Raw genomic sequence first — 26,386 nt, 5'->3', positions numbered from 1 at the left:
CTACTCCCATCATTCGAGTCCAACCAACGACTTGGCGTTGATTAAATTGAGACAATGCGTTTATTCAAGTAAGATAAATTCACAAGGGACCTGGTACATTCCAAATTAGAATGCATTGCCTTGGTTTTTACACGACGTAAACGTAATACGCCCGAAGCTAGGAGTTATTAAATATCATGTGGAGATATCAGTGTTTCATTTTAAACTTATTTCTATGGTTGCAGTCGATTTGTGCGACCAGCATGTTTGCCTCTCGGACAAAACCAGTTTTCGCCACAATCTCAAAGTGGAATATCTGGGTGGGGGGCGCATGGTCCAAGACACTAAGTTTTTTATGTTTTTCTGTGCATGAGTCGCTTTATCAGATGTTTATCGACAGTTACGTCATTAGATAAGGGATTTTGAATAAAACGGTAAAAACTGGAATGCTGGACTTTTTTTCAAACACGTTTCAAAATTGACTTTCCATCCGCCTGCCAGCCTGTGAATGTAGGCGATGTATTCGATGCAGCTTATAATCATGTAGAAGCACTGATGATAAAAAACATGTTGTGTTTCAAATGTCTGTTTAACAATTTAGGTTTTGGCTTCTAATTCAAGGTTATTCACTTCAGTATTTTGCACCTAGACAAAGGTTTTTGAAATCTTCAAGTTCCTTTTCCCAAATCTTTCCACAAACCGATATGAAAGCATTTCTAACACCTGCGCGTTATGAATTAACCTCTGTATTCTGTCGGTACAATTTCATGGTACAGCGCATTCAATCTACGGTCGGCATATATAACATTTGTCAGTTACAACAACGAACACTGTGATGCGGTGTTGACGAAACTTGCAAAAGTCTTGCCAACCACAACCTTTTAGAATCACATCACAACATGCTTGTTGTTCGGCAGTTAACCCTATGGATTATCCACCCTGCCTCCAGCAGGCGCCAGTGAGCATATTTCCAAATGAGAATTGCAGCCGACTGTTCGGTGTTGACTACCTTAAAGTGCATATGAAACGGCCATGACAACTTTGCGTAAAACTAAAGGTACATCTACAACAAACATATATCCAAAGTTTTACGGTTCTACGTCAACTAAAAAATGTAGAAAACTGCACGAAAAGTAACGGCGACCAAAAATCGTAAACCTTTTGCGCTGAGGAGAAAAGAACATCTCATAAGGCGCTTGCGTCGAAAAAATGCATTGTTTAGATAGGAGAAGGCGCCTGTTTTTGTAGATATCGAATAGTTTCAAACATAGGAGAATCCACAGATTACGTTACCTTAAAGGTCAGGACAGGGTTTTGCATCACACAAAAATTTGGCATTGTGACGTCACGAATCGAAGGCTTATTTGTCCCTAATTAACGGAAGACCATAGGGTATAGCAGAAACGACATAACTGTGAGTGGACAAAACGACAATGCTAAACTAATGGTTTGTCTCTGTCGTGTTTTCAAAAGTTCATGTATCACGTTAGCGATCATAAATGCTGTAACAACAAGAACACCCTGTCCCAGTATTAACTGTTTTAATATTGCACAACTAAATTAGACATAATAGGTCGAACAGCGGCCATCTGTCTTCAGCTTAAATTAACATCAAAATCCGTTTATTGCACTTGTTCACTTTTTGTCCCCTGTTTAATGCAATATTATGCTTAAATCAGTTTTGCAATGTTTTCCATTCCTACGCATAAGGCTTGCTGCCAGCACTCGCGCTCGACCGAAGCACCTTCTATGACGTCCCGCAACAATATCTCGCTTTCGCACGATTTCGTTCGCAGCGGCAAAAGTGCTACTTTGATCAGCTGTATCTCAGAAACCAATCGTCGTATCAAGCTACTTTTTTCGCCAGAAATGTTCTAAAGTTATGAACATTTCTTAGTTTGATTATAAACATGTTTGATTTTTGCGTGTCATATGCACTTTAAGCACTCCATGATGTGCGCTGCGGTGAGAACAAAAATTTTCAATACCCATGCTGCCTTTTAAAGTTAATCTATCAAACACCTCTTGCTTTCCTGTTTAGTTTAGAATGCAACGTTTTGTAATTTGTTTGTTGTTGCGATTGTTCGATGTCTGTTTTAACTTTTGCATTTACAGGTAGTTTTTTTTGCCAGAAGCACATGTGTATTTTTCGTTTTGTTTGTTCAGCAATTGAACCAAACGTACATTTTCGGGTACATGGCTCGCACGTGTAATATAAACACTTTAGGCAACATAGAAATCGCATTTTTTATAAACTATTGGCACTTTTGTTTTCCAGAAAGATGGCACTGACACGTGTCGGGGTGACAGTGGGGGTCCTTTGGCATGTTTAGACCCCAACACGGCACGTCACACTACCTGGGGTATCACAAGTTGGGGCATCGGTTGTGGAAACGTAAACAAACCTGGAATTTACACGAGGGTATCAAGCTATGTTCGTTGGATTTACCTCAAAATGCGACTGAGACCAACTGATGAACAGTTTATGAGCGACGTTCGATCTTTCCGAGTGCTTGACAAATATTGCCAACATTACTGATTGTGTCTGTTGTGTGCGTTTGTACTCGTGTATTTGACTTTCATCCAAAGATTTTTAATTGTGCTTTACAAACTACTTTTTTAGTAATCTGTTCTTCGTGGCACAATTAAACGTAGGCCTAACTTTTATTGACCTTGAGGAAGCCTTGCTGGATAGCAGATGGAGCGTCAGTGAAAAAAAGAACAGATTAATTAGGAATGTAAGTACCAAGCAACAAAAACAAAAATTTTTCGTTTAGTCGAAGAAAAGCTTGCGCATCTAGCTGCTGCATTGCATTGATGTGCGCGTTTATTGCCTCATTAGATGGCAAAATCGCAGCATAAGAAACAAAAAACTCAAAAAAAAATATAAACGTGTTCTCCTAATTTTCTAGGTCGGGGTTTCCCAAACTTTTTTGGCCGTGGACCTCATTTTGTGAACCTGTTTTTCTCGGACCCCCTGTCTTACGTCATATCATTTTGCAACGTAATCAGCGTTGGGAATTCCACAAACAATATCAACAATAGCAATTAGGGTGAATTCTTACGTCATAGACGCGTAGTAAAAGAAACGAAAGAAAAACTTGTAAACAAGTTTGAAATCGTAAGATACAAGCATAGTGTAAGATCCATTCAAAAGTAGAGTAAATGTATATTGTTCGTATTGTAAAGCTTGCGAAACCAATCCGGTTATGATCACTGCTTACGCACTGTACAAAATGTAGCAATTGTTTTTAAAACATCATTACGGACCCCAGTGCAGTCGTTGCGGTCCCCGGTTTGGGAATCCCTACACTAGGTCACTTAAGAACGTTTTCCAAACCATTATAAAATTTACGAAATTTTCTTAACTTAGTTGTACGCACCAACAAAAAAACATAACAGATAAGCTTTAGTGTCAGTCTACTTTCAGTTTCAATATGATCAAGATTTATTCACCGCAGAAAAACGCACACAACAGCGAAAGTTGGTGCCACGCATGCTGGTTGCCGTGAATTGAAGATGTTTTCCTCGCCTACACGAAAAAGTTTTTGTTTTTGATGTCTGGTACTTACATTTTTCGACAAATTCTGCTTTGGCTAAACTTAACAGTTTTCCCACAAAAGGATTAAGGGCTGCGCTACACGCGTTTTAGTAAATAGCTCTTATCTAAACCAATGCATTTTCAGCCAATCTTTACCTGTAGCATTGTGATGTTTGAACCATTGATGACGCGTAATCGAAACCATGCATAGCAATTGTGTAGCCTGTATGTTTAGAGTTTCCAGTCGTCCAAACATTTACGAAAATTGGCGGTTTAATTCCTGTGTACGTGAAAATGACCGGAATTTTGAAGACGGTACCCTCAACCTCTTATAATAACATCTGAACTAAGTATCATTCTTTAGTTGCGACGCTCAACAGTCTGAAAGGACATCAATGCTTTTTTGTAGCCAAAATTTGTCAACGTAACTGAAATAACTGTGTCCGAAATTGCGCTTATTCAAATATGATTACCCTATGCTAACAGTCCTTTTTGATATTCTTGTGCTGACAAGTAAGTTTGTTATTTATGTTGTTTGTGAATTGCATTGTTAAGAACTTCACACTGTCCGTGCAGATGGTAGACCAGTATAAAATTCAGTATTCAGCTATAATATGCAAGCTCAACAACATCCTGACAGATTGCGCACAAACATTTCTAATGCTAAACTACCATCAGTATTTGGTATAAATTATACTAAAGTCCATGCACAAAGATATCAATTTTATTCGTTCCTTTTCGTCGTCAGATTCAGTTTCATAATGGAATTCGAATCACGACAAACTGAAAGCGAAACGTAGCGCTTTGTGACGTCACCACTGCTGCGTTTTCGTATGGCGTGCTGTACTTTGTTGCGTCATTAGGGAATGGGGCGAATTTGTGATGTTAACGAATGGTGTCTTAGGGTCGGTAAGCATGTGTTGTGCCGTAGACAGAAGTTTGTTAATGTTTTAATACATAAAGTTGTCACCTTGGTGAATAGATTTTGTGATAAATATTCAGGTTGCGAATATTTATTCGACATTGCATACGTGGGTGGAGCGGGGAATTACCCAACCAACACAGCTGATAACTCCACATGAATTTACTTGTGGTTTGTGACCAGTGGTGGGATTCAGCCTGTTCGCACCGGTTCTATAGAACCGTCTCACGAAATTTTATGAGATCAGCATTACTGGTTATTATCAATATGACTTTTTGTAACAGAACCCGCTGAAAAATATAACTTTTGTGATAGAACCGGCTGACAAAAAAATTTAATCCCACCACTGCTTTTGACTGAATGTTGCCAATCGCATGACTCATATCCCGTCTTGTTTACTTGAAAGGACGAGGACCATTCTTAAAGTAACCACGCATGAAACGGGAAAATCCCTATCGCCCGTCTGTGTGGTGGTTATTGAGCATCTACCATTCTTACATGCGGTACCTGCTTTGAGAACTGACACAAGTTGAATTCCCATAGTTACAACTAAGTTATATTAAATCCTTGTGTTTCTGTAGAATAATTTTTAAAATTCTAGCAAGTTACAAGCAGTCAGTTCCACCATTTCAATGAAAGATGCCGAACGGCGGAAACAAAAGTTTTTCCATGCCTGCAATCTTCAATACTGACTTGAATAAATTAACTATAGTTTTGCTTACTTTGCCTGGCAGTGCTTACTGTAGTGACCAAATATGTGTACTTCAGTTTTTTTCTGGCATCTACAATACATTAGTTTACTTTTATGTTCATGAGTATGTGTGTTTTTAAATTGCATAATATACAAATCTTTACACACCGTAGGCTATATATATGTGTAGTATATTGCTATACTCTACTTGCAATACAAAGCTACACCTGCTAATCCAAGAATGGCCGAACAACAAACAGGAGGAGAAAACTCACAAAACATTGTTGCCGAGGTAAGCTTGTTGTTCTTGAATATTAAGATTTGCTGTACTGGTGGTAGGGGTTTGAGAAAGTCATTTGTGAGTGACAGATTTTATTTTTGCACGTAACAAAACGCATGTGGGCAGCTTAGAGCAGTATTGGATTTCAGAATATTTCAACGACCATGCTGTCTTTTTGGACGATTAATATTAGTGTGTTTGGTAACTTTTGTTAGTTCCATTCCAGAACCTACACCTACATACTGGTGACGTACATCACCATCAGACTGTGGAAGAACATCTGCATCAGACTGTGGAAGAACATCATCATCATCAGAATGTGGAAGAACATCATCACGCCCATTTTCATGAATCAACCATTACAGAATCAGAAGATAAACGAGGTAGGGAGTTTTACTAGGGAAGGTTGGAATACAAATGCTTGTATTCAAGTCGAAACCCAACAGATTTGGCATTTATATTCGACCAATTGGAGATGACAAAATTATTAGCTTAAATGCGACTCATTTAATGATACCTGTGTCTTGCCCTAGCGACAACATAGAATCCAATTGAACATATTATGTGACTGAGACAGTTAGACTCTGATTAAATGACGTGGACACAGTGGCGGATCTAGAAAAAACTTGAGGGGGGTGTTCGGACGAGTGTCAAGTGTTGCGGTGGGATCGTTTTTAAACCGTGCCTACAAAAACACACACGCGTCATATCAATGGAATTTAAAACTGGGTAACCGAGTCCTTAAGAGAGAGCGACTGAGCAAGAGCAATTAACATATATACCACTGAGATAGAAACTGTCTAAGTTACAGTTACAGTAGTTGTTGGGGGTTTGGGCGTGCATGTCTTGATCGTCACAACACCGACCTCTGCTTTTAAGGGAAGCCATATTCCGATTGAAATAAGAATGTGCCTGACTTCAGCATTTGAGACGAAAGCATGCTGTCCGTGACCATTTTGCGTGAAGGTGTTAAGTTTTCAGATACTTTTATGTGTTTAGTAATTTGTGTTTGGATCCAGATGCTCGAGAGCTCTCAATTCCCTTGCAGAATCATGATGAGCATGCGATCATTTTCGTCTACTTGAACGAACAGTTCACTTTACAGCTTGTCAGAATAATGCATTTAACAGGTTTCGCAAACTGTGTGTGCCGCGAAAAATTGATGAAAGAGTTTCGACGGAGATATGAAACCATTCTACACATGCGCCTATATGTTGCGACTGCAAACATTTTGATAATGTGGCATCAAGCCATGAATTGTTTCAATAGTTTGCTCACAACTCTTAACCTCGTGACATCACAAATAACCTACGTAACCATTTTACAAACCATTTGAGGACAAGTGTTGGAATATTTTGGTAGCAGTGACAAGCGAAACTGAGCAAACATACGGAAGTAAAAGTGTTGGTGAAAACGTTTAAATCAGTTGGTAGATACGACAGTACAGGGACAGCTATTTCCAATAGGCTTAGAAAGTAAGGATTTTGTTTCACGCTTGTTTGGCCAACATGCAAAACAAACACTGTAGCTAAAACACCATACGTCTATCTACGATGAAGCTTCTTTGCTGACAGTGGAACGGAAACACTCTCATACAATCGCTAAAAGTTCTTCCTCTGAAAAAACAGAAAATATACAACCTTGTACAAAAACCTGACTTGTGTCCCATGTTTTGCTGAGTGATAATGATTTTGATTGAGGAACAGAACTAGTAGAAAGTTTCAACCAGAGGGATGTTAGTTGACAAAAAAAATCGCCAGTTAACAAAAGTTTGAACGCGCGTTACTTGGCCACCTTACGAGGTAGCGCCATGATTTAAAAAAAAAAAAAAAAAAAAAAAAAAAAATTCAAAAAAATATATTCATATTCGGTTATTAATATCATATGCGTATTATAACATAAGTCGCGAAAACAAGATTCGCTTCGCTAAATTTTAAAGCATAACATTCTACGCGCTAAACCCTTTCAAACGATATCAAAACTTTTGAAAAATTCGCTGGGGCTTGTACAGAAAAATGAATTTATATATTTGAAACATGAAAAAATATCGATTTTTCCTTGCTAACTTTTTTTATCGTTATGGCCCAAGTTTCAATTTACAACCATACAAAAGCTCAAAAATCAAGCTTTCCAAAAATATTAAACATGTCTAAAAACACATTGAGCTGCCGCTGTACGAGCCGAATACAATTCAACCCTACACCCCCCATTGTAAACACGGTTTAGGGGTGCTCTGGTGCATACTTTCGCCGATAAATGTTGCTACAAAGCGAGTCGCAAGCTTTTCTTTTGCACAAACAACCTTATACCATACCACTATCGAATGAAATCAAAGTTGAATCAATTCAGTCGGAGATGCTATGCTAAATCCAACGATTACTTACTCAAACCCGACCGTCGCCCGCCGCTTTTTTAAACCGCCAAGCCATATGTATGGGCGTCACGTTCTTTCGCCGATAAATGTTGCTACAAAGCGAGTCGCAAGCTTTTCTTTTGCACAAACAACCTTATACCATACCACTATCGAATGAAATCAAAGTTGAATCAATTCAGTCAGAGATGCTATGCTAAATCCAACGATTACTTACACAAACCCGACCGTCGCCCGCCGCTTTTTTAAACCGCCAAGCCATATGTATGGGCGTCACGTACTTTCGCCGATAAATGTTGCTACAAAGCGAGTCGCAAGCTTTTCTTTTGCACAAACAACCTTATACCATCCCACTATCGAATGAAATCAAAGTTGAATCAATTCAGTTAGAGATGCTATGCCAAATCCAACGATTACTTACTCCAACCAGACCGATTACTATGAAAACTAACATTATTGCATGTTCATATTATAAAAATTTCACAACAACGACCACTGCTTTTAAGAAAAGTCATATTCCGATTGAAATAAGAATGTGTCTGACTTTAGCATTTCCGACGAAAGCATGCTGTCTGCGACATTTTTGCGTGAAAGGTGTTAAAAAGTTTTCAGATACTTTTATGTGTTTAGTAATTTGTGTTTGGATCCAGATGATCGGGATCTCTCACTTCCCTTGCAGAATCATGATGAGAATGCGATCATTTTTGTCTACTTGAACGAATAGTGCACTTTACAGCTTGTCAGAATAATGCGTTTAACAGGTTTCACAAACTGTGTGTGCCGCGAAAAATTGATGAAAGAGTTTCGACGGAGATATGAAACCATTCTACATATGCGCTTACATGTTGCCACTGCAAACATATTGATAATGTGGCATCAAGCCATGAATTGTTTCAATAGTTTGCTCACAACTCGTAACCTCGTGACATCACAAATAACCTACGTAACCATTTTACAAACCACTTGAGGACAAGTGCTGGAATATTTCGGTAGCAGTGACAAGCGAAACTGTGCAAACATACGGGAAGTAAAAGTGTTTGTGAAAACGTTTAAATCAGTTGGCAGATACGACAGAACAGGGACAGCTATTTCCAATCTGGATTACGGTGGACAGAAGATTCCAGTTTACCGTATCTAGTGTTAAGCCAAGCTGTCAAATGAAGCTACAGTGACAGTAAGTTACCAAGGCATCTTCACGCCAATCACATGGGCCTAGAAAGTAAGGAATTTTCTTCACGCTTGTTTGGCCAACATGTAAAACAAACACTGTAGCTAAAACACCATACGTCTATCTACGATGAACCTTTTTTTGCTGACTGTGGAACGGAAACACTCTCGTACAATCGCTGAAAGTTCTTTCTCTGAAAAAAACAGAAAATATACAACTTTGTAAAAAAACCTGGCTTGTTTCCCATGTTTTGCTGAGTGATTATGATTTCAATTGATTTACTTCCCGCTCATATGTTCGCGTCCACTTTTTCTGCCCACTTTCTCAGTGTTGCCAGTTGGGCGCTTTTTACGCCCAATTGGGCGTGTTGTCTTGGGTGTTTGCGCTTTTTTATTGCACCTTGCGCTTTGGGCGCATTTGAGCGTGTTTAAGAAATTTAAAAATTTGATAATTAACTCATTAATTAGGTAACTAAACGCTGTTTCAGCCGTATTTAAAATACTGCAAACTGACCACACAACGAAATATGACGTCATAATCATATTGCAAAGACGACTGTGATCAAAATAATGAGTGTAACAGGTGTTGCGTCCTGCTCATGGTCTTAGTTTACGGTTTAAGTGTTCAACCATAAGCATAAAATGACCATTGGTGTACGTAACTGATATGTGTCAACTTCATTAACATTGGGCGCATTTGGGCGTGTTGTTTTTCCAGAAATTGGCGCTTTTGGGCGTGTTGTAACAAAAAATTAGGCGCTTTTGGTAAAAAAAATCTGGCAACACTGCACTTTCTTCACACTAGGTTTCGCCAGACCGAATAGTTTAGAACTGGGAACATAACTAGTAGAAAACCAGAATTTTTTTTGCCGTTCAACGCAAACATAAGTGTTTAATTATTCTGCAGATATAACCTTAAGTTTAAACCGCCTTTTTGGCTCAATTTTATACAGCACACGTTACCACGTAGCTACCTGAATTAACACGCCCAAAACTCTACTTAAAACTGCCCAAAACAGGCTCAAATTCGCCCAAGCAACAGCACATGCATACGTGCTCACTCAACCGTAAAATTGACCCCATTTTCTCACAGCAAAATAGATTTATTATCTGAAAAACCTGTTTAAAATTTGCAGAAGAAAAGTTGCAACAGGCAGTTGATGAAATCAAAAAATATCAGCTTGAAAATCTTGATCCAGATGTTGTCCCTTACAGTGAAGTGTTGCAAAAGGTTGAAATACCAGAGGTTCAACCAACACTGATAGATACTGATATTTACAAAGGATTTCATCCTCAAAAGAAAAATGAGTTTCAGCCCTCAACAAGCAAGCAAGGCAATGATCGATTTGTTGGTGAACACATCAAATTTCAGCAACTAGTTTCAAGCTTCAAAGACCACAACCAGCAAGGCATATTTCTAGCTTTTCTTGGACCTGCTGGATGTGGCATATCTACTCTTTCAAAGAGATTGTGCAGGCAACTAGGAACAGAAGATCACTTAGTGCTTCATCTTCGGTTCATGTATCTAAACTATGGCGATGAAAAGCTTACTTTGCAGGAGCTTCTGCTGGATAACCAGTTCAACCATGCTTCACAGGAAACACTCAGTTTGGTTTTCCAGTGGATGATAAAGAACCCAGAAAAGTGTGCTTTTATTTTTGATGGATTAGATCAGGCAACCTGGACACTAGAAAACATGGCACCTGTAAATGTGAAGTATGGCACTCCCTTGCCAGTACAACAGCTTGTTGCTAATCTTTGCAGCAGGCAATTTTTTCCAGAATCTACATTGATTTTTACTTCTCGACCCCACTCATTGCTATCAATACCATTAGGACTCCGACCTAAGCCAACAATTTATGTCAGTGATCTTTCTCCTGAGGATGCAAAGACACTGTTTGATAGTTACTCGGGTAATAAAGCAAATGAACTGTGGAACAAACTTGCAACTAAATCTCCACAATTGCTTGATTTATGCCGCAATCCAAAGCTTTTACAATTTATTGTTTATGCTGGGTTATTTGGTGAGGTACACAGTATTTCCACCATAATCAATGTATTTGATACCGTTTTGCAACAACACTCTGAGCATGCAAAAGGAGAGAAATTAGAAAACCTCAAATTGCCACTTAGCCAAATGGCATATGAAGGCATGGTTCGTAAAACCGTTGTGTTCACACATGATGACCTTCAAAAAGTCGGTTTAGAACATGTAAAAGTACAAGATGTAGTGTTCAAAATGGCAAAGTTCTCCCGGCTTCCCAGTCGTAGAGTCTTTGATGGGGGGAATGTTCTCTTCTACTACCTTCATCAAGTTCTGCAGGAAATGTTTGGTGCATACTACATTTCTATGTTCATGTCAGATAAAGAATTTGATCAAATCGTAGACGATTTGATTTACAAACCCCATTGGGCAATGGTTCGTCGTTTTGTGTGTGGCCTTTTGCTCGGACGCAAACCAGGTATGTGCAGCGCATTGGAAAGTTTGTGCTTTAATGACCATTATTTTTATTTTATAATTTTCAATCTAAGCCTCTGGAAGTGGACGTAGTGAAACCAGTTCAGAATCTGATCCTGTCAATAGTGCTGTCAGCGGTATGACAATTTCCAAGATGCATAAAATCCGTCAGTACTGTATTTATTTGGTATTTGTGTATTAAAAATGTGTTTCTGTTATCTTTTTTGCTGATTACTTAGCAATGAACTTAAATGTAATTGAAAGAAAAAGAAAGATATATGCTATACTATATATTGTGACTCATTGTTTTACAGCTTGCAAAGGAGGTTTGGCTTCAACAAATGTAAAATCTACTTCATCCAAAACATTAGATGGCGCAACAAATTCCAAGGCCCAACTTTCAAAACAGTCACCAGAAAATGGTGGTAAATGTTTTCGAAAGAGAAAACTTTTTGAATGAAACATGACATAACAATGCTTCCTTTTTTAAACTGTGGTGCACAAGATTTGACAGTGTATTATGTGTCAAAGCATGGTTGTGTTGTACTTTGAACTGAATATCAAAATGCTAAATAACAACCAGAAACAGGATTTAATGCCCATTGAAAGTTCATGACACATGTCGCAGCATGCAATTTCACAACGATTTTTGGATGGAATTTGTCTATGTTGCAATTTTTTGTGCACACCACTTAAAAAGCCCTTACAGGTTGAGAACCACTGGAACAATTATTCAAAATTTTACTAGAATATCAACAAATGTTTGTACGCTTTTTCATCAAGGCACTTGTAAACAGATGGTATCCCAGTATATCTTGTTTATGATTTGTAATACATATGTTTCTACAGCTGGTGAAACTTCCACTGCTGCAGCTGAACTTGAGGCAACCAGAATACCTCAAGTAGATGGTGGTAAACTAGGACATGTAAAAAGTAAGATCTGCCCTATATACACACATTGCTTAACTGATTTTTAGTGCAAGTAACGAAGTATAACATATTTTGCAACACAAACTGGAGTGGGGTCAGTTGGGGTAATTATCGGACAGTTAAAGTTATGGGGTAATTAGCGGACGCCACCATAGAAAAAAAACTATGGTTCCCTTAAACTTTATCTTGTACATGTGGTAAGCTGGAAGCCTCCCATGGTTAAAAATACCATGTGTTGATTCCTCTGTGAAACACTGATAAAAAAAAAATTTTTGTGAGGGGGGTTTATTTCACAAACTTTTTCAAACTAAGTGGATATAGTAATTTGTTAAAATTTAACAGTGTTTTAATGATTTGAAATTTCATTTAGGAAATACTGGCAGGTCAAGCCCTGAAGTTTTCAATGAAGGTTAACTCAAACCTCTACCTAGTCTGCCCTCTTAGAAAAATGCGTCCAATAATTACCCCATGCACATTTTTGCATTCCGGGGTAATTATTGGACACTGACATTACGTATTAATATCATGGTACCAACTGTTTTGAGTGGTTATAACTGGGATTATATGTAATATAGGAATGAGACATGAGGCCTATTCAGAATAACAACTTTGGATGATACGAATTCTAAGCTATTCGAATTCAAATTCTAATTTTAAATCGAATAATAGGATTGATTTTTGTAACTTTTCCATAAATTTCATCACAATAATTCTTCACCTATTTTCTTTTCATAAACATGGCATCAATGGCATGTAACAATTAAGAGATTATTACACTCATGCAAACCTTCGAAAACAGTCAATTACATTTTTATGCAACCAGCAAAATCAGAATATTATGCAGTATTTCGGATTCGATTCAACTATTCTAGAATAGTGTATTATTCCATATATCCCCTTCCTGTATGTAAATGCAATAACCCCAATAAGAATGCCTAGAAAATACATACAAAAACAAACAAAACTATGGAATAACAGGAATTTATGAGGAGCATAGACATTAACAAATCAGCAGTATCAGGAAATTAGCAGACATAAGAATATTGGCAAATTAGCAAGTAAACCCACACGATATGTAATATATCAGTGTCTGCACTTTATTTCCACATCTCATTGAACATAAGGTTGTAAACCTGTTTTAAATTCCTCTGAAACAGCATGGATTTGACAAGTGTAGTACACTGTCCAACAATTACCCCACATGTGTCCAATAATTACCCCAATTGATGGGGTAATAGTTGGACAGTAAAAATTTAAATTATCTGCCAACATAGTTGCAAGTGACTGATTCTCTCATTTTAAATCACAGCAGTGATGAATAAGGTTTTACCAAACACAAAGCAAAACGAAATAACTCTAGATTTAATGTCAAAATTTGCAACGTTTTTGAAAAACGTCCGTTAATTACCCCATTTGACTCTACTATATATTTCAACACATTGCTTTAAAGCTTTCAGGGATGGTTTGGCTTCAACAAATATCGAATCGTCTTCATCCAAAACATTAGGTGGCGCAACAACTTCCAAGGCCCAACATTCAAAACACTCGCTGGATAATGGTGATAAATATATACAAAGCAGAAAACATAACATAACAACAATCCTTTCATTTTTAAACTGCACTGCACAAGATTTGACTGTGTATTATGTGTTATAGCATGGTTATGCTTGACTTGATCAACTCAGTATTTTTGCTTTTCTATAGTTTATTCCAATTCTGCCACAAAGAAACGTACAGATTTTTTTGGGAGACTTTTTTCAAGACGTTCAAAGAAACATCCAAAACATGCAGAAAAAGGTTAAATTTTCAAATTTTTGAATTTTATTTCCCTGCTTCTTGGCAGTGACATCACAGCCAAACTGGGTGTTTCCATTTTTTGGAACTCTCATAGCTTAGTTGGTAGAACAATGGTTCCTAATGAACTAGGTTATGAGTTCAAACTCCAGTGCTTTTTTTATATCTTGAGCTGTCAGGAAAAGAAGCTTTACCAGGCTTGGCTATGATGCCGCTGTTACTTGCTGTGTAACGTTTTAGTGCTGTAAGCATGCCATAGTAGCTCAATCCATTTGGTGTGTTAATCTAAACAATCATGTATTGTTAATGTAAAAGTATGTATGTTAATTTATATTCATACACATTTCATACTCTTTATTAACAGAAATGTCTTACCAAATTTTAAAAACCTTACATTTTATTTGTTTGCTGTATTTTTTTTATCTACTTAGGTTTTTGGTTAATTTGGTAAGATGTAACAGTAACCCAGTCCATATTGCTTCTGCTTTTTAACACATGTTTCTACAGCTGGTGAAACCTCCACTGCTGCAGCTGAACTTGAGGCAACCAGAATACCTCAAATAGATGGTGGTGAGCTAGGACACGTAAAAAGTAAGTTCTGCCCTATATACACACGTTGCTCAACTGATTTTTAGTGCAAGTACCGAAGTTTACCATTTTTGTAAAACATAAATTCTTTGGTATTTATTATATCCATTGTTTTGCATAAACCTGTGGTTTTGGACACTTAAAATTAATTGTCAAATGGTATGAATATAACATTATTTCACATATGTAAACATTTTGAGAGCTGCAGACAGGGTGTACATGCACTGTTTCGACCTATGATGTATCATCAGTGCAGCTTTTGACTGTGGCACTGTGCTAGCTTTTACACTAGCGGGCACACTGATTTCCACTTTGTGGTACCTTTCGGTCAACGTCGATCCGTTGGGTACCCTATACTGAGTACCAAACAACAGAGACAAACCACCGATGGTTTGGAAAAAGCTAGCACCGTGCCACAGTCAACAGCTGCACTGATGAGATCTCATAGGTTGAAACAGTGCTTGTACACCCTGTCTGCAGCTCTGAATTATTATGTTTTTTTTTAAACATTTTGCCGTTGCTGTACCTGAAGCAGTCAGTAAGAATATTTATAGATCTCAATGGCTCCAAACCTGCTATTTTTTGATTTGCTTTTGAAATGGACTCCCGTTGTGGTTTAAAGCAGTGGTTAGCCTATGAATACAGCATAGCTGAATTAAATCCCCTTTTCCCAGTAAAGCAGGATGCACAACTCAAAGAGAAATGTATTTTTATAAAGTTAAAACCTGTTTGCAAAGAGCTTGACTGAACATTGATGTATTCAAAACAACATACATATTTCCACATTCTATGAATGAAAACTGGCGTGAATGCCACTTTGAAACCACTGGCAAACCAAATATGCCATTCGTGTTGTGCATCCCTGCTGTAAAGTCTGACTGGCGAACTCCCACAGACAGAGCAGATTTATTGTCAAAATTATCAAGTAAGGCCTTCGCATTGGGTTAACCCTTATGGTGTACACAAGTGTCATTAAATTGCAGTTATCACCTTGATTGTTTTTTACAGGTGATGGAAGTGGTTCCAGTCCAAAAACCTTGCCATCAACCTCAGTGAAGACTGCTTCCAGTGATCCAGCATCCTCCACACTTAACAATGAGGATCAAAAGCATGGTAGTCAGTTAAAAAAAACTTTGCTGTAACATCTGTAACCAGTAAAGTAATACAAGGCATTTAGGTGTAGAAATCTGGGACCATCTAATTGATGCCAAAGTTAAGATGCTGCTGTTATGTAACATATTTGTTTTGTTGCACTTGTCTCCATTGACTGACCCTGTCTGCCTTTCTTGCAATTAGTCAGTCTTGCACTGATGACGAACACAAACATTTTAAACAACATATTTTTACTTTTCAGTTTCTACTAATTCCACCACAGAAAAACATGCAGGACAAGGTTTGCTACTATCCAAAGCTTGCGCTTTGGACGATATTTTTTCTGCCACTGCATCGTTTTGTCATTGTTATTATATGTCCTAGGGAGGGATCGCCTAAATTGCCCCTGCCTAAAAATGGTGCAAATTTAGTATCAACTGCAAGTGTAATAACTGTGACTCTTAACCATGTACGTACCTTACCATTCTCACGTGGTTTTGAGCTAAATGCTGAACGATTTGCAAAACCATGTTTACAATTTGTTACACAACGTTGCTTTACGCGAAAAGCTTGCTGTTAAACATTCACATACTTTCCACTACAAGTTACCATTATATTGGGTAAACGGGCATCGTGGTTTCGAAAGTCTCACATCTCATTAAGCATCTAATATACGCAGGTTATATTTGTGGAAAACGCACATTGGGAGTTTAAATAATTCTCCCATCCAAATACATGGCTTCTATTTTTGCCGTAAATGTTGATCTTGTTATTTTCAGACAAACGTGCGAAAAAGTTGTTGAAGAAACTTTCGAAATACCTGCGGGAAAAAAGGCCTAGTGGATTCTATTTAAAAAGATACGAGTTACGAGGTTAGTATTTATTTCCAATCTGTGTGATGCGTGTTTGTAAACGTAACTGTTACGTCACAGTAAGTATTGTGACGTCGCAATTCCATTGTTCTTATAGAAGAGAATGGAATAAAAATGTTCAGGTTGAAAGTTTTAAAGGAAGGTCGCATATTTTTTGTCGGATAAAGTTTATGTTTTCCTTCCAGTAACTTTAGGTTTTTGTATTTGATTAATTTGTTGGATCTTGTCTTGTTTGAATCCGATTAAAAGTGAAGAAATCTTGTTTGAAGTTTGCAATAAAAAGTTTTAGTGATTTAATGAAACTTCCGCCATGTTTGTTTTAATAAACTTGTCCCTGTTTCAGATTTCCTCGTAGATTTACAGGAAGTTGACGGAATATTTAGAGATGAAATCGCCCTCTCCTCTCCTCCGGTGTTGTATTTAAGCGGAATCCCACTGAAGATTTCGGATGTTTTCGCTCTCGCGGATTTCCTCCCACGGATTCGAGAACCCGGTTTGTGGCTGAGGTTGGGGAGATGCGAACTTAATTCCGAAACTTTAAACATGATCTGTGAAGCGATTATGAAGATGGAACCCAAGGTTGGTTTTCATTATTTTGAGAATAAATATTTGTTTAAATCCATGATATTTTTATAAAACTTACTTTTTTTAATCAAAAGTGAAAACATGGAGTTAATTTTAATCCGGTTTCAAAAAAAAAAATCTGTTTCAAAAAAAGTTTGAAACAAAGATTTCCGACCAATCTTTATATTTTAAATAGTTGAGATTTCTCAACCTGAGTGAAAACAAGTTTGAACAAAAAGATGTTGGAAATATTTGTCGGATTCTCCCTAAAGTGGATGAGGAGTTGTTGCTGTATGGATGCGGATTCGATTCCGAATCTATTCGAGTCTTGAGAGAAGAGATTAAAAAACTGGAAAACCCGGTAAGAATTTGTTTAATTTATATTTGCATTAAAACATGGTTTTGTTAATTTTGATGCAATTAAAAGTTTTGTGATTTTTTTCAGCCGAGAGTTAAGGGGTTTGGTCAGTAAATATTCCTTCCTCTCATCCGATGCAGACTCCAGTGGTCCGGATTGAAACAAAACACGCGACTTCCAGAATTATTTGTGTTTTTTTGTGATTTGTTCAAAATAAATGTTTTTTACTGTAAATAAAATTGCTGCGAAATATATAAAGTGAAATATGTCTGGAGCAGAAAGTGAGACGAAAGTTTTCCGACATTTTTATTCCAGTTTTCAGAAGAAAGAATACCAGGGGTTGTTTGTGGAATAGAATGTTGTCATGTAGGAACGTAACAGACGGATCTACTTGGTCTTGGAATAAAATTAAAACTTCAACTGTCCCAAAATATCTGATTTTTTAATGTATTAGTTTTAAATGCAAGAAATCTCATTGCAAATGAAGAGTGAAATTCCCACAAACTGACAACGTCCATGAATCAAGTTACGAGAGAATATGTTGGTTAATGAACATGAAGTAAGTGTATGTCTTGTATTGTTCTGTTGTACACAAATACTTACTTAAAGTTGAATTGTGCTCTGTTTAAAAGTTAGTTGCTGGGTTTATTTTTAAATGAATCCTCGAGTCAATCCAAATAAAAAATATAATCCCAGAATAAATTTTGTTGTAAATTTGAATACAAAACATTAGTAAGACCAATCTTGTCAGCTCCAAAAACATCACTAATCCACACAACTGAAAGAAGTCCTAGTCATCATGCTGACCCCAAACTAAATTAATTCATAACTTTTGTCAACAGAAATCATATTAAGTGAGTTGCAGACTAGACGACTGGGCGAATGTTTTGATCTGTTAGATCTCATCAGTGCAGCTTGATGTTGGCTCTTGACAATCTTTCTCGCCAAACAACCAGTCGAAGATTTCCACAAAAACTGGGTGCAAACCTCCGAAGCCAATCAAGGTGAAACCCCATGTCCATGTAAAAGCTAAAACCAGTGGTGCCGTCGGACTCCATGTCACAGTGAATTATATTTATATGCAAAGCTTGTGAATTTTTTTGCAAAGGATAGCTGATTTTTTGGGAGAATTTTCAAATTTAGACGAGTGGTTCGTAACCAGTGTCAGTGCAGCAGGGGTCAGCAACATGTGTTTTTAAATTATGTACTTGTAAACCAGAGTATGTTGCCCTTATCTTGGACCACTGGGTTGGCACCGCCACATTACTTATATCATTACATAAATTTTATTGTGTAAATTTGTACAAATCCTCAACCTTTGTCTTTTTTACATATCTTTGCAACGCAAGCCAATCCCGAACGCATGGATAAGTACTGAAGTATGAACTTCTAATTCACTTGGCATGCCATGAATATTAACCTCATTGGCCCATCCATGGTGCGTTGTCAGGGAGTCTGCCACAAACTCCAAATACTCACTCTAAGTGATTTATAAACCCTTATTTTTAATCAAATGTTTCTTCTGTTTACAACATGATCATGCATATATGCAAAACAGTAGAAGCAAGTAACAACCTGGTTATATGGAAAACACATTGTGACTTTCACTTCATACTTTATTCTTGGCAGGACCAGATTTATCAAAACATCAAAGAGGTCAATGACTTTTCTGACTGCTTTATATTCCAGGACACAGAGGTCCAGAGTCACTGAATTAGATGATTGACCAACACAACGAATCCCAGGAAATTTTGATCTGAAAAAGAGGTCGCAAGCAAAAAAGTTGGGTTGCCCCACAAGCGGTATTTAACTTTGTTGTACGTAAATTTCAATGAAAGAAATAGAAAACTTATGTGATACTTTTTCCTTGGTATTGATATTGCTATATTATCACAAGTGTGTGTAACTATGCCTATATAACATTATTTTGCTACATAAACTTTACAACAGTAATTTCTTGTAGCATTATTAGACAACTATTTTTTTTGTTTTATTACATTAAAACCATGTTATGTTTGGCAGTCATAATTATGCATTTGTTTGAGATTTGCCAAGTTGAAGTGGTACTCTAGTTGCGGGTCGCCAGTGGTCCCAAAACCTTTCATTTTTCATTTACCCACCAGGTTGCACTGAAGAATAAAACATCACCAATGCAACATCACGAATATTCAAATCCCTGTGTGGTCAAAACAAACACAAAAAAAAATGTCGTGACCTCTAATTTTCACAAGGTCAACAACATGCCTGCCCTACATTGAATCCTTGTAGTTGTGCAAAAAAGGTTCGAACGACTTTGTTAATAAAGAAAGAGCAAACACATTTTTGATTTTATGTTGACCTCTACATTTGTTAAGTGGAATTTAATAAAAGTATGTGCTGGATGGCTCTTTATGCAGACTAAAACATATTTGATGAAACAAAGCAGTTTAGATTAAAAAGGTCTGACTGTAGTTGTTGTTTCTCGAATTTATTGTCAAAAGCAAAAGAACCATCAAGAAAAACGTCTTTATCTAAAACTCTTTTACAAACATAAGCGTTTTTGATTGGAAACCTTTAAATACCTGTGATGTTTTTGCAGAATCATTAAATATCTGTGATGTTTTGCAGAGTCATAGCGATGCCAACCTGAGGATTGGAAAATAACGACTGGAAATAATGGAGTTGTTGTGAACACCAATACTTCTCTGCAAGGACATCCTGGGTGAAAAACACCCTAATTGTAATATTAGAAGTTAAACTCCGGTAGAATGCAATCTTACTCATAACAGAAAATGACAATGAAAGATAATAAACATATGGTAAGCAGTTTTGCTTTTAATCAATGCAAAAAGTTTTGCATAAATGATATTTTATGAATTGTCTGAGACAAGGTTATATTTTTATTGTTGACCTTCCCCACCATTGATATAAGTCATTGTTATTTAATTGTTACAAAATAATGAAGTATTAATTAATAATATTATTGATTATATTTTGACATTCTGTGCAAGTGTGCAATATATGTGATCTTCACATAACATCAAGAAAAATAATTTACGTTTTTAATTTCAGCAGGTTTCCATACATTGGAGACATGTTTTAAGATGCTGTAAACCCCACACTTGACATTACCTTCTTACAGCTTCACATTGTGTTAAATTCACCTCAAATGTAAGTGTTTCTTGTCTGCAATCTGTTTCATAAAGAGCATTTATTTGCTGATATTTTTTTGATTATCTTTTGAAACAACAATATATAACAACAAATAGTATTATTGAGCTGTTTCCATGGTGCCAGGTTAACCAACGAGACCAGCGATTGGGGCCCGGGGTGGGTGGTTACAGGTTACTACAAATCAAATGGATTCATATGACCTAATTATTGAAGAGGAAAACCTCATTATGTGATCATTCCCAACTATACTGTTGCAAATCATTCAAGTGAAAAGTCTACGGGGACAATGTCATTCTACACAAGATCTCACTTTTTCCGAATTCGAATATTCTCCCATATAATCAGTATGTCAGCTTGGATTTTAGTACACAATCACAATTTTATTCAAATGTAAATCATGTACTTTTCTGTTCCATTACTAACTTATTTCTATGTTTGCAGTCGATTTGTGCAGTCAGCATGTTTCCTCTTGGACAAAACCAGTTTTCATCACAATATGAGTATGGAATATCTGGTTGGAGAATGTGGGATGCAGGAAGTTTTCTATGTTTCTGGATATATTGATTTATTGGGGTAATGCTAAAAGATGAAATTATACAAAGCACATGTTACTTGAAAACTTTTCAGCGCTGTACAAACTTACCCTATTTCTTTTATCTTTATGTATTAACACTGAACAAGCTACAAGTAATAAAAACAACAATCGCATTTCATTTTTAGAAGAATGAACAAATCACTATTTTCCAATTAATCGCAGCACGTCCAGCAAAAAATGGCCACCAGTTGGGGCCAAACAGCATATTCGTCCATGAGAATTGCAGTCGCCTACTTGGCTGTTTGAACCTGACAATGTTTACTGCAGTAAGAGTGGAAATTTTCTTTTTCCACTTTAGCTACTGTATGGTTAAATCGAGTCATTCTTGCTTATCTAAACATATTTCCGCAAACAATTTCCAATCTTGTTTTTCAGAACGACAGCACTAACAGTGGGGGTTCTTGTCATGCGTTGACCTTAACATAAACCATCACACAATCTGGTATATCACAAGTTGGGGCATCGGTTGTGGAAACGTAAACAAACCTGGGATTTACACGAGGGTGTCAAGCTTTGTTCGATCTTATCGGATTGTTGGTAAATTTTACCAACATTATTGATTGAGACTGCGCCGGTTTGTGTGTTTTTTTGAATTTTTTGTTGTGATTTTGACAGTTTTATAGTTTCAAAAACCAACAAGGCATTTAATTGACCAGGATGAAATAATTTTAAACAAATCATCATTTAACAAAGCTTGTAATTGCGCCTTAAAACTACTTAAACATTACTAAATATTATAACAAAGTACAGTGTATAGACAGGATTGTCTAAAGTACTGCGACCTGAACACAGCGCGTTTATTATGTACTGTACTTTTTTAAGATGGGCAAAGTTTACCAAATCAGCACAAAAAATTTGTTTACGCCTGTAACGATTGCTAACCTTGAATGGAAAAGCTTTCATGCTTTCCATTTACTAAAGATAGTGAAGGCATTTGTAATACTCAGGAAGAAAGATATCCTGTAATACCAGTTAGTTTAATGCATTCTTTTTCAAAACTACTTTTACCTAAAATGCTGTGTACTTCAGATGTATTTGTGATAAACTCTACCGCCGCACCAACTGAACTATCGAAGGATGTGGGAAACTATCTAACAAGTTTATGTAAGTGCAATTTATCGTATCCGACAATATTAAACCAAACTAACGTAGTTTTTACAAGACCATTTTTTTTTTAAACGAATCTCACAGAAATATTTCATTTAACAACAGGTTTTGGACGACGAGGTGGCCGAGTGGTTGAGGCGATGGATCGCTAATCCATTATGCTCTGCACGCATTTCCCAAAGTTTTCTTTGCTTGCACGAGTCCGGAGGGGTTTATACATTTTCCTTACCTCAACCCTAGCTGTGAGTTGCGGTTCAGTGGCGGTATACCCTATTGTTCATAAAATAACACGACATAGAAAACATATTTACACGGCATAGAAAAGCAGCGATGTAACGACCGTTAAAAGCTTGATAAGCAAACTATTACCCAAACATATCTCTTGAGTTGGGAGAATCTCAAACCACCTCTGTAACGGTACAGTCCGCTGGGGTTACTCCAGGTCACTTGTGTCACAACACGAGGCATGCAAGATTAAGTCAGATAACTAACAATGTACTTCACAAAAACATTATTTTGGCATGAATAAACCATTTTCAAAAAGAATCAGCAAGAATTAAAAGTTCGAATGTTTTAGTGCCTTCTTTTGGTTCATCAGCTAGACGGCGCTGTCAAGCCATTCTAAATTAAATATGCCATTGGTCGGTGGGAAAGGTTACAATAAATTGAACGAACTTTTAACTTACTGTAGCAAGTTCTGTAATAAATCCTGAATCGTTATTTCACAAGCTTTTCAATTGATATATTTCATATATGTATATGTATCGCCTATGCTTCTAAACATAAGTATAGCTTATTCGAATATAATGTGTTTCTAATTAAAGTAGAATGTGTTTCTGTTGGGCATATTGCTATCAGGAGATTTTGATAATACAAACTATCATACTGTAAAACATTGAATTGGATAAACTTGCTGGTTGTAATGGTTTCGCTTTGTATGTAACACACAGCTAATCATCAAGAACGGACCAACTGGAAATGAATGGAGTGCAAGGCCCTTTTGTCGTCTGGGCAGGGCAAGATTAAGCAGAGGGACTAAGTTTCAAATCATCATTCGTATTCACACCATATCGATCATGATATATTATAACGGAGCTCTTACCTACGTCTTACCGTAAGCTTACGTTAGTTTGTTATTGTAAACAATATAGTGCAAAATATATATATGTATTGCCTATGCCTAAATGTTGGGTCGAAAAAGTAATGCATTTGTAACTAGAAAAGAATGGATAATGCTTTCTACCAAAAGATATCTGGCTTTGTGATGCGTAAAGACAATTTATATTCAATACTTCTAATACTATAATTGCTGAATATTCAACAATGTTAACTCTTTTCTCTCTGCTGTTTAGAATTACGAGAAGATTGCCTTCCATTAGAGAAACCAACCACATTGCTGTTTACAACTCGCAAAGGACGGAATATTTTCGGCTTTTAACAGACCAAGATTTAGGTTAGCTGTACGAAGTTTTCCACAATTTATTACGGGGATGCACAACTCGGTCAAACGTGTCATTTGTGTTGTCAACTTTATCCAACGTCTTATCAACAGCCAGTATATTTTGTTCGTATATTCCCAGGTAGCAAACTGCAAGGAGCCACCACCGATATTCCTGTTCCGGCTTTCTGTCCTGAGGTCAAAGACGGATTGAGAATAGTGGAAGGGGTCAACGCCAACCCCGGGAGTCAGCCGTTGCAGGTAAATGATTTTATGGGAGATTTGCAAAGTTATGTAGAAACGTACAATTATAGGAGAGCTCATTTAAATCCATGTCGTATATTCGCTGTCAGTCAGATGCCGGCTTTCATAAAAGCTTACTTCCATGTGCACGTGTGTCTGTAACAGTGCTGGTTCTTAACCATTTTTCATTTTATTTCCTATCTTAAATTTAATCGGAATCCCTTTTTCCCACCAGTATTCAAATTTTTAAATGTAGAATTTAATGATTGGTTTTTCGCTATATCTGTTATCCTTTTTTCACTGTTTCGGCCACATGGCATGACCAATTGTCAATAACTACACGACACACAGTGAATACAGATGATAATATTTATCTTGTAACTACTTTTGTATATTTCGGTGCCGACTAATCACCCACAAACCCATAATTTCCCCCTACTAGTAATTTTTTCACCGGTTAAAACCACTATAAGCTTAATATCGTCGTGTTTACATCAAGTGTACGAGGTATTTTTGTCATTCTTACAGGTTTCCATACGTAAGAAGTATCCATTAAGAGGTCGCACTCCTCACTCTTGCGGAGGAACTCTCATCAACAGATGTTACGTCCTCACAGCCGCACATTGTGTCGAATCCAGTTCGAAATCGTGAGTAATTTCCGAAGTTCTTTCGTGATGGAATAAATTAGCACAAAGTTCCAGACAGATCCAGGCTCGTAAAAAGTTTGCATTTCGGTGCACGTTGTGAGAACTTGGTGTCGATTTTCAGTTTGATTTCCTACGACAAGGTTTTCCACCTGGGGTCCACAGGACTCCTTTGAACAATAATGCTTTCAGCTATCAAGTTCAATTTGTACATAAGGATATCACAAAATAAGGTCTTAAACAATTTCATTGTTGGTGTGGAGTGCCATAGAGTTAAAACAAATTACCATGGGAACCATTTCCATGGTTACAGGTTCACCAATGAGACGATCGTTCGGGTGGGCGATTACTACAACCGTGACGGACTCCAATTCAGCCAATCAGGGGCGTAGAGGATTCACGTGACCTAGATATTGAAGAAGTTTACAGACATCCTTTCTACTCCTATCATTCGAGTACAACCAATGACTTGGCGTTGATTAAATTGAGACAATGCGTTTCATTCAAGTAAGATAAATTCACAAGGCTCCTGGTTCATTCCACATTAGAATGCATTGTCTTGGTTTTTACACAACGTAAACGTAATACGCCCGAAGCAAGGAGTTATTAAATATCATGTGGAGATATCAGTGTTTTATTTTAAACTTATTTCTATGGTTGCAGTCGATTTGTGCGACCAGCATGTTTGCTTCTCGGACAAAACCAGTTTTCGTCACAATCTCGATATCTGGGTGGGGGGCTCATGGTCCCAGACACTGTAAGTTTTTTATGTTTTTCTGTGCATGAGTCGCTTTATCAGATGTTTATCGACAGTTACGTCATTAGATAAATCAAGATCAGCAAGGGAGACGGCCGAGCAACACCACATTAACCGCTTCAATGCCATCAAAGATGGGCTCAACAGAGATTGGGGATTCCTGAGCCATTATCAACACGACGATGCCGCAGGAACGATGCAGCAACACGACGACGCCAACTAACGGCTGCTTATCATTTACAGTGCCTTTTTTCTTCGACCGCCTTGCGCTTGTTTTTTTGTATCGCATTGTGTTTATTTACACCTGACGAAGCGAAGGAAAATCGCGAAAGCTTGTGTACCATTTACAATACAAAAGTCAGTCTTTTGCAAAAGAGTGCCAATCAGAGAAAGAATTTGTCATTAGATAAGGGTTTTTGAATAAAACGGAACGCTGGACTAACTTCAAACACGTTTCTAAATTGCCTTTCCATCCGCCTGCCTGCCAATGTAGGCGATGCATTCGATGCAGCCTATAATCATGTAACACAGCACTGGTGATAAACACATGTCTTGTTTGAAATGTCTGTTTAAGAATTTAGGTTTTGGCCTCTAATTCAAGGTCATTCACTTCAGTATTTTGCACCTAACTAAGGGTTTTTGAAATCTTCAAGTTCCTTTTCCCAAATCCTTCCACAAACCGATATGGAATCATCTCTAACACCTGCGCGTTATGAATTAACCTCTGTATTCTGCCGGTACAATTTCATAGTACAGCGCATTCAATCTACGGTCGGCATATATAACATTTGTCAGTTACAACAACGAACACTGTGATGCGGTGTTGACGAAACTTGCAAAAG

General features: G+C 37.2%; 2 protein-coding genes across 5 annotated transcripts in view; both read left to right on the top strand.

Annotated features, from left to right (window-relative positions):
* The window catches only part of LOC145909644 (chymotrypsinogen A-like), a 59,634-nt gene extending 57,116 nt beyond the window's left edge, over positions 1–2,518 (top strand). The window contains exons 6-9 of the mRNA XM_082997003.1: positions 225–313; positions 897–994; positions 1,924–1,944; positions 2,258–2,518. Of these exons, the coding sequence (XP_082853129.1) occupies positions 225–313; positions 897–994; positions 1,924–1,944; positions 2,258–2,518 (469 nt within the window). The remainder of the gene's footprint in view (positions 1–224; positions 314–896; positions 995–1,923; positions 1,945–2,257) is intronic.
* LOC145908051 (uncharacterized) overlaps positions 1–26,386 on the top strand; it is a 161,810-nt gene that overhangs the window by 83,045 nt on the left and 52,379 nt on the right. For 3 of the 4 annotated variants that reach the window (XM_082995225.1, XM_082995223.1, XM_082995224.1), the window contains exon 1: positions 20,469–20,757. The exons of the other annotated variant lie outside the window; for it this stretch is intronic. The gene's annotated coding sequence lies outside the window, so the exon portion shown is untranslated. Of the gene's footprint in view, positions 1–20,468; positions 20,758–26,386 lie in introns of those variants that run through there. 4 annotated transcript variants of the gene reach the window in all.

This window comes from Ascidia mentula, chromosome 7 (assembly GCF_947561715.1).
Source record: "Ascidia mentula chromosome 7, kaAscMent1.1, whole genome shotgun sequence".
NCBI lineage: Eukaryota > Metazoa > Chordata > Ascidiacea > Phlebobranchia > Ascidiidae > Ascidia > Ascidia mentula.
The sequence above is the reverse complement of the archived record's forward strand: the minus strand, read 5'-3'. Positions and strand labels throughout refer to the sequence as shown.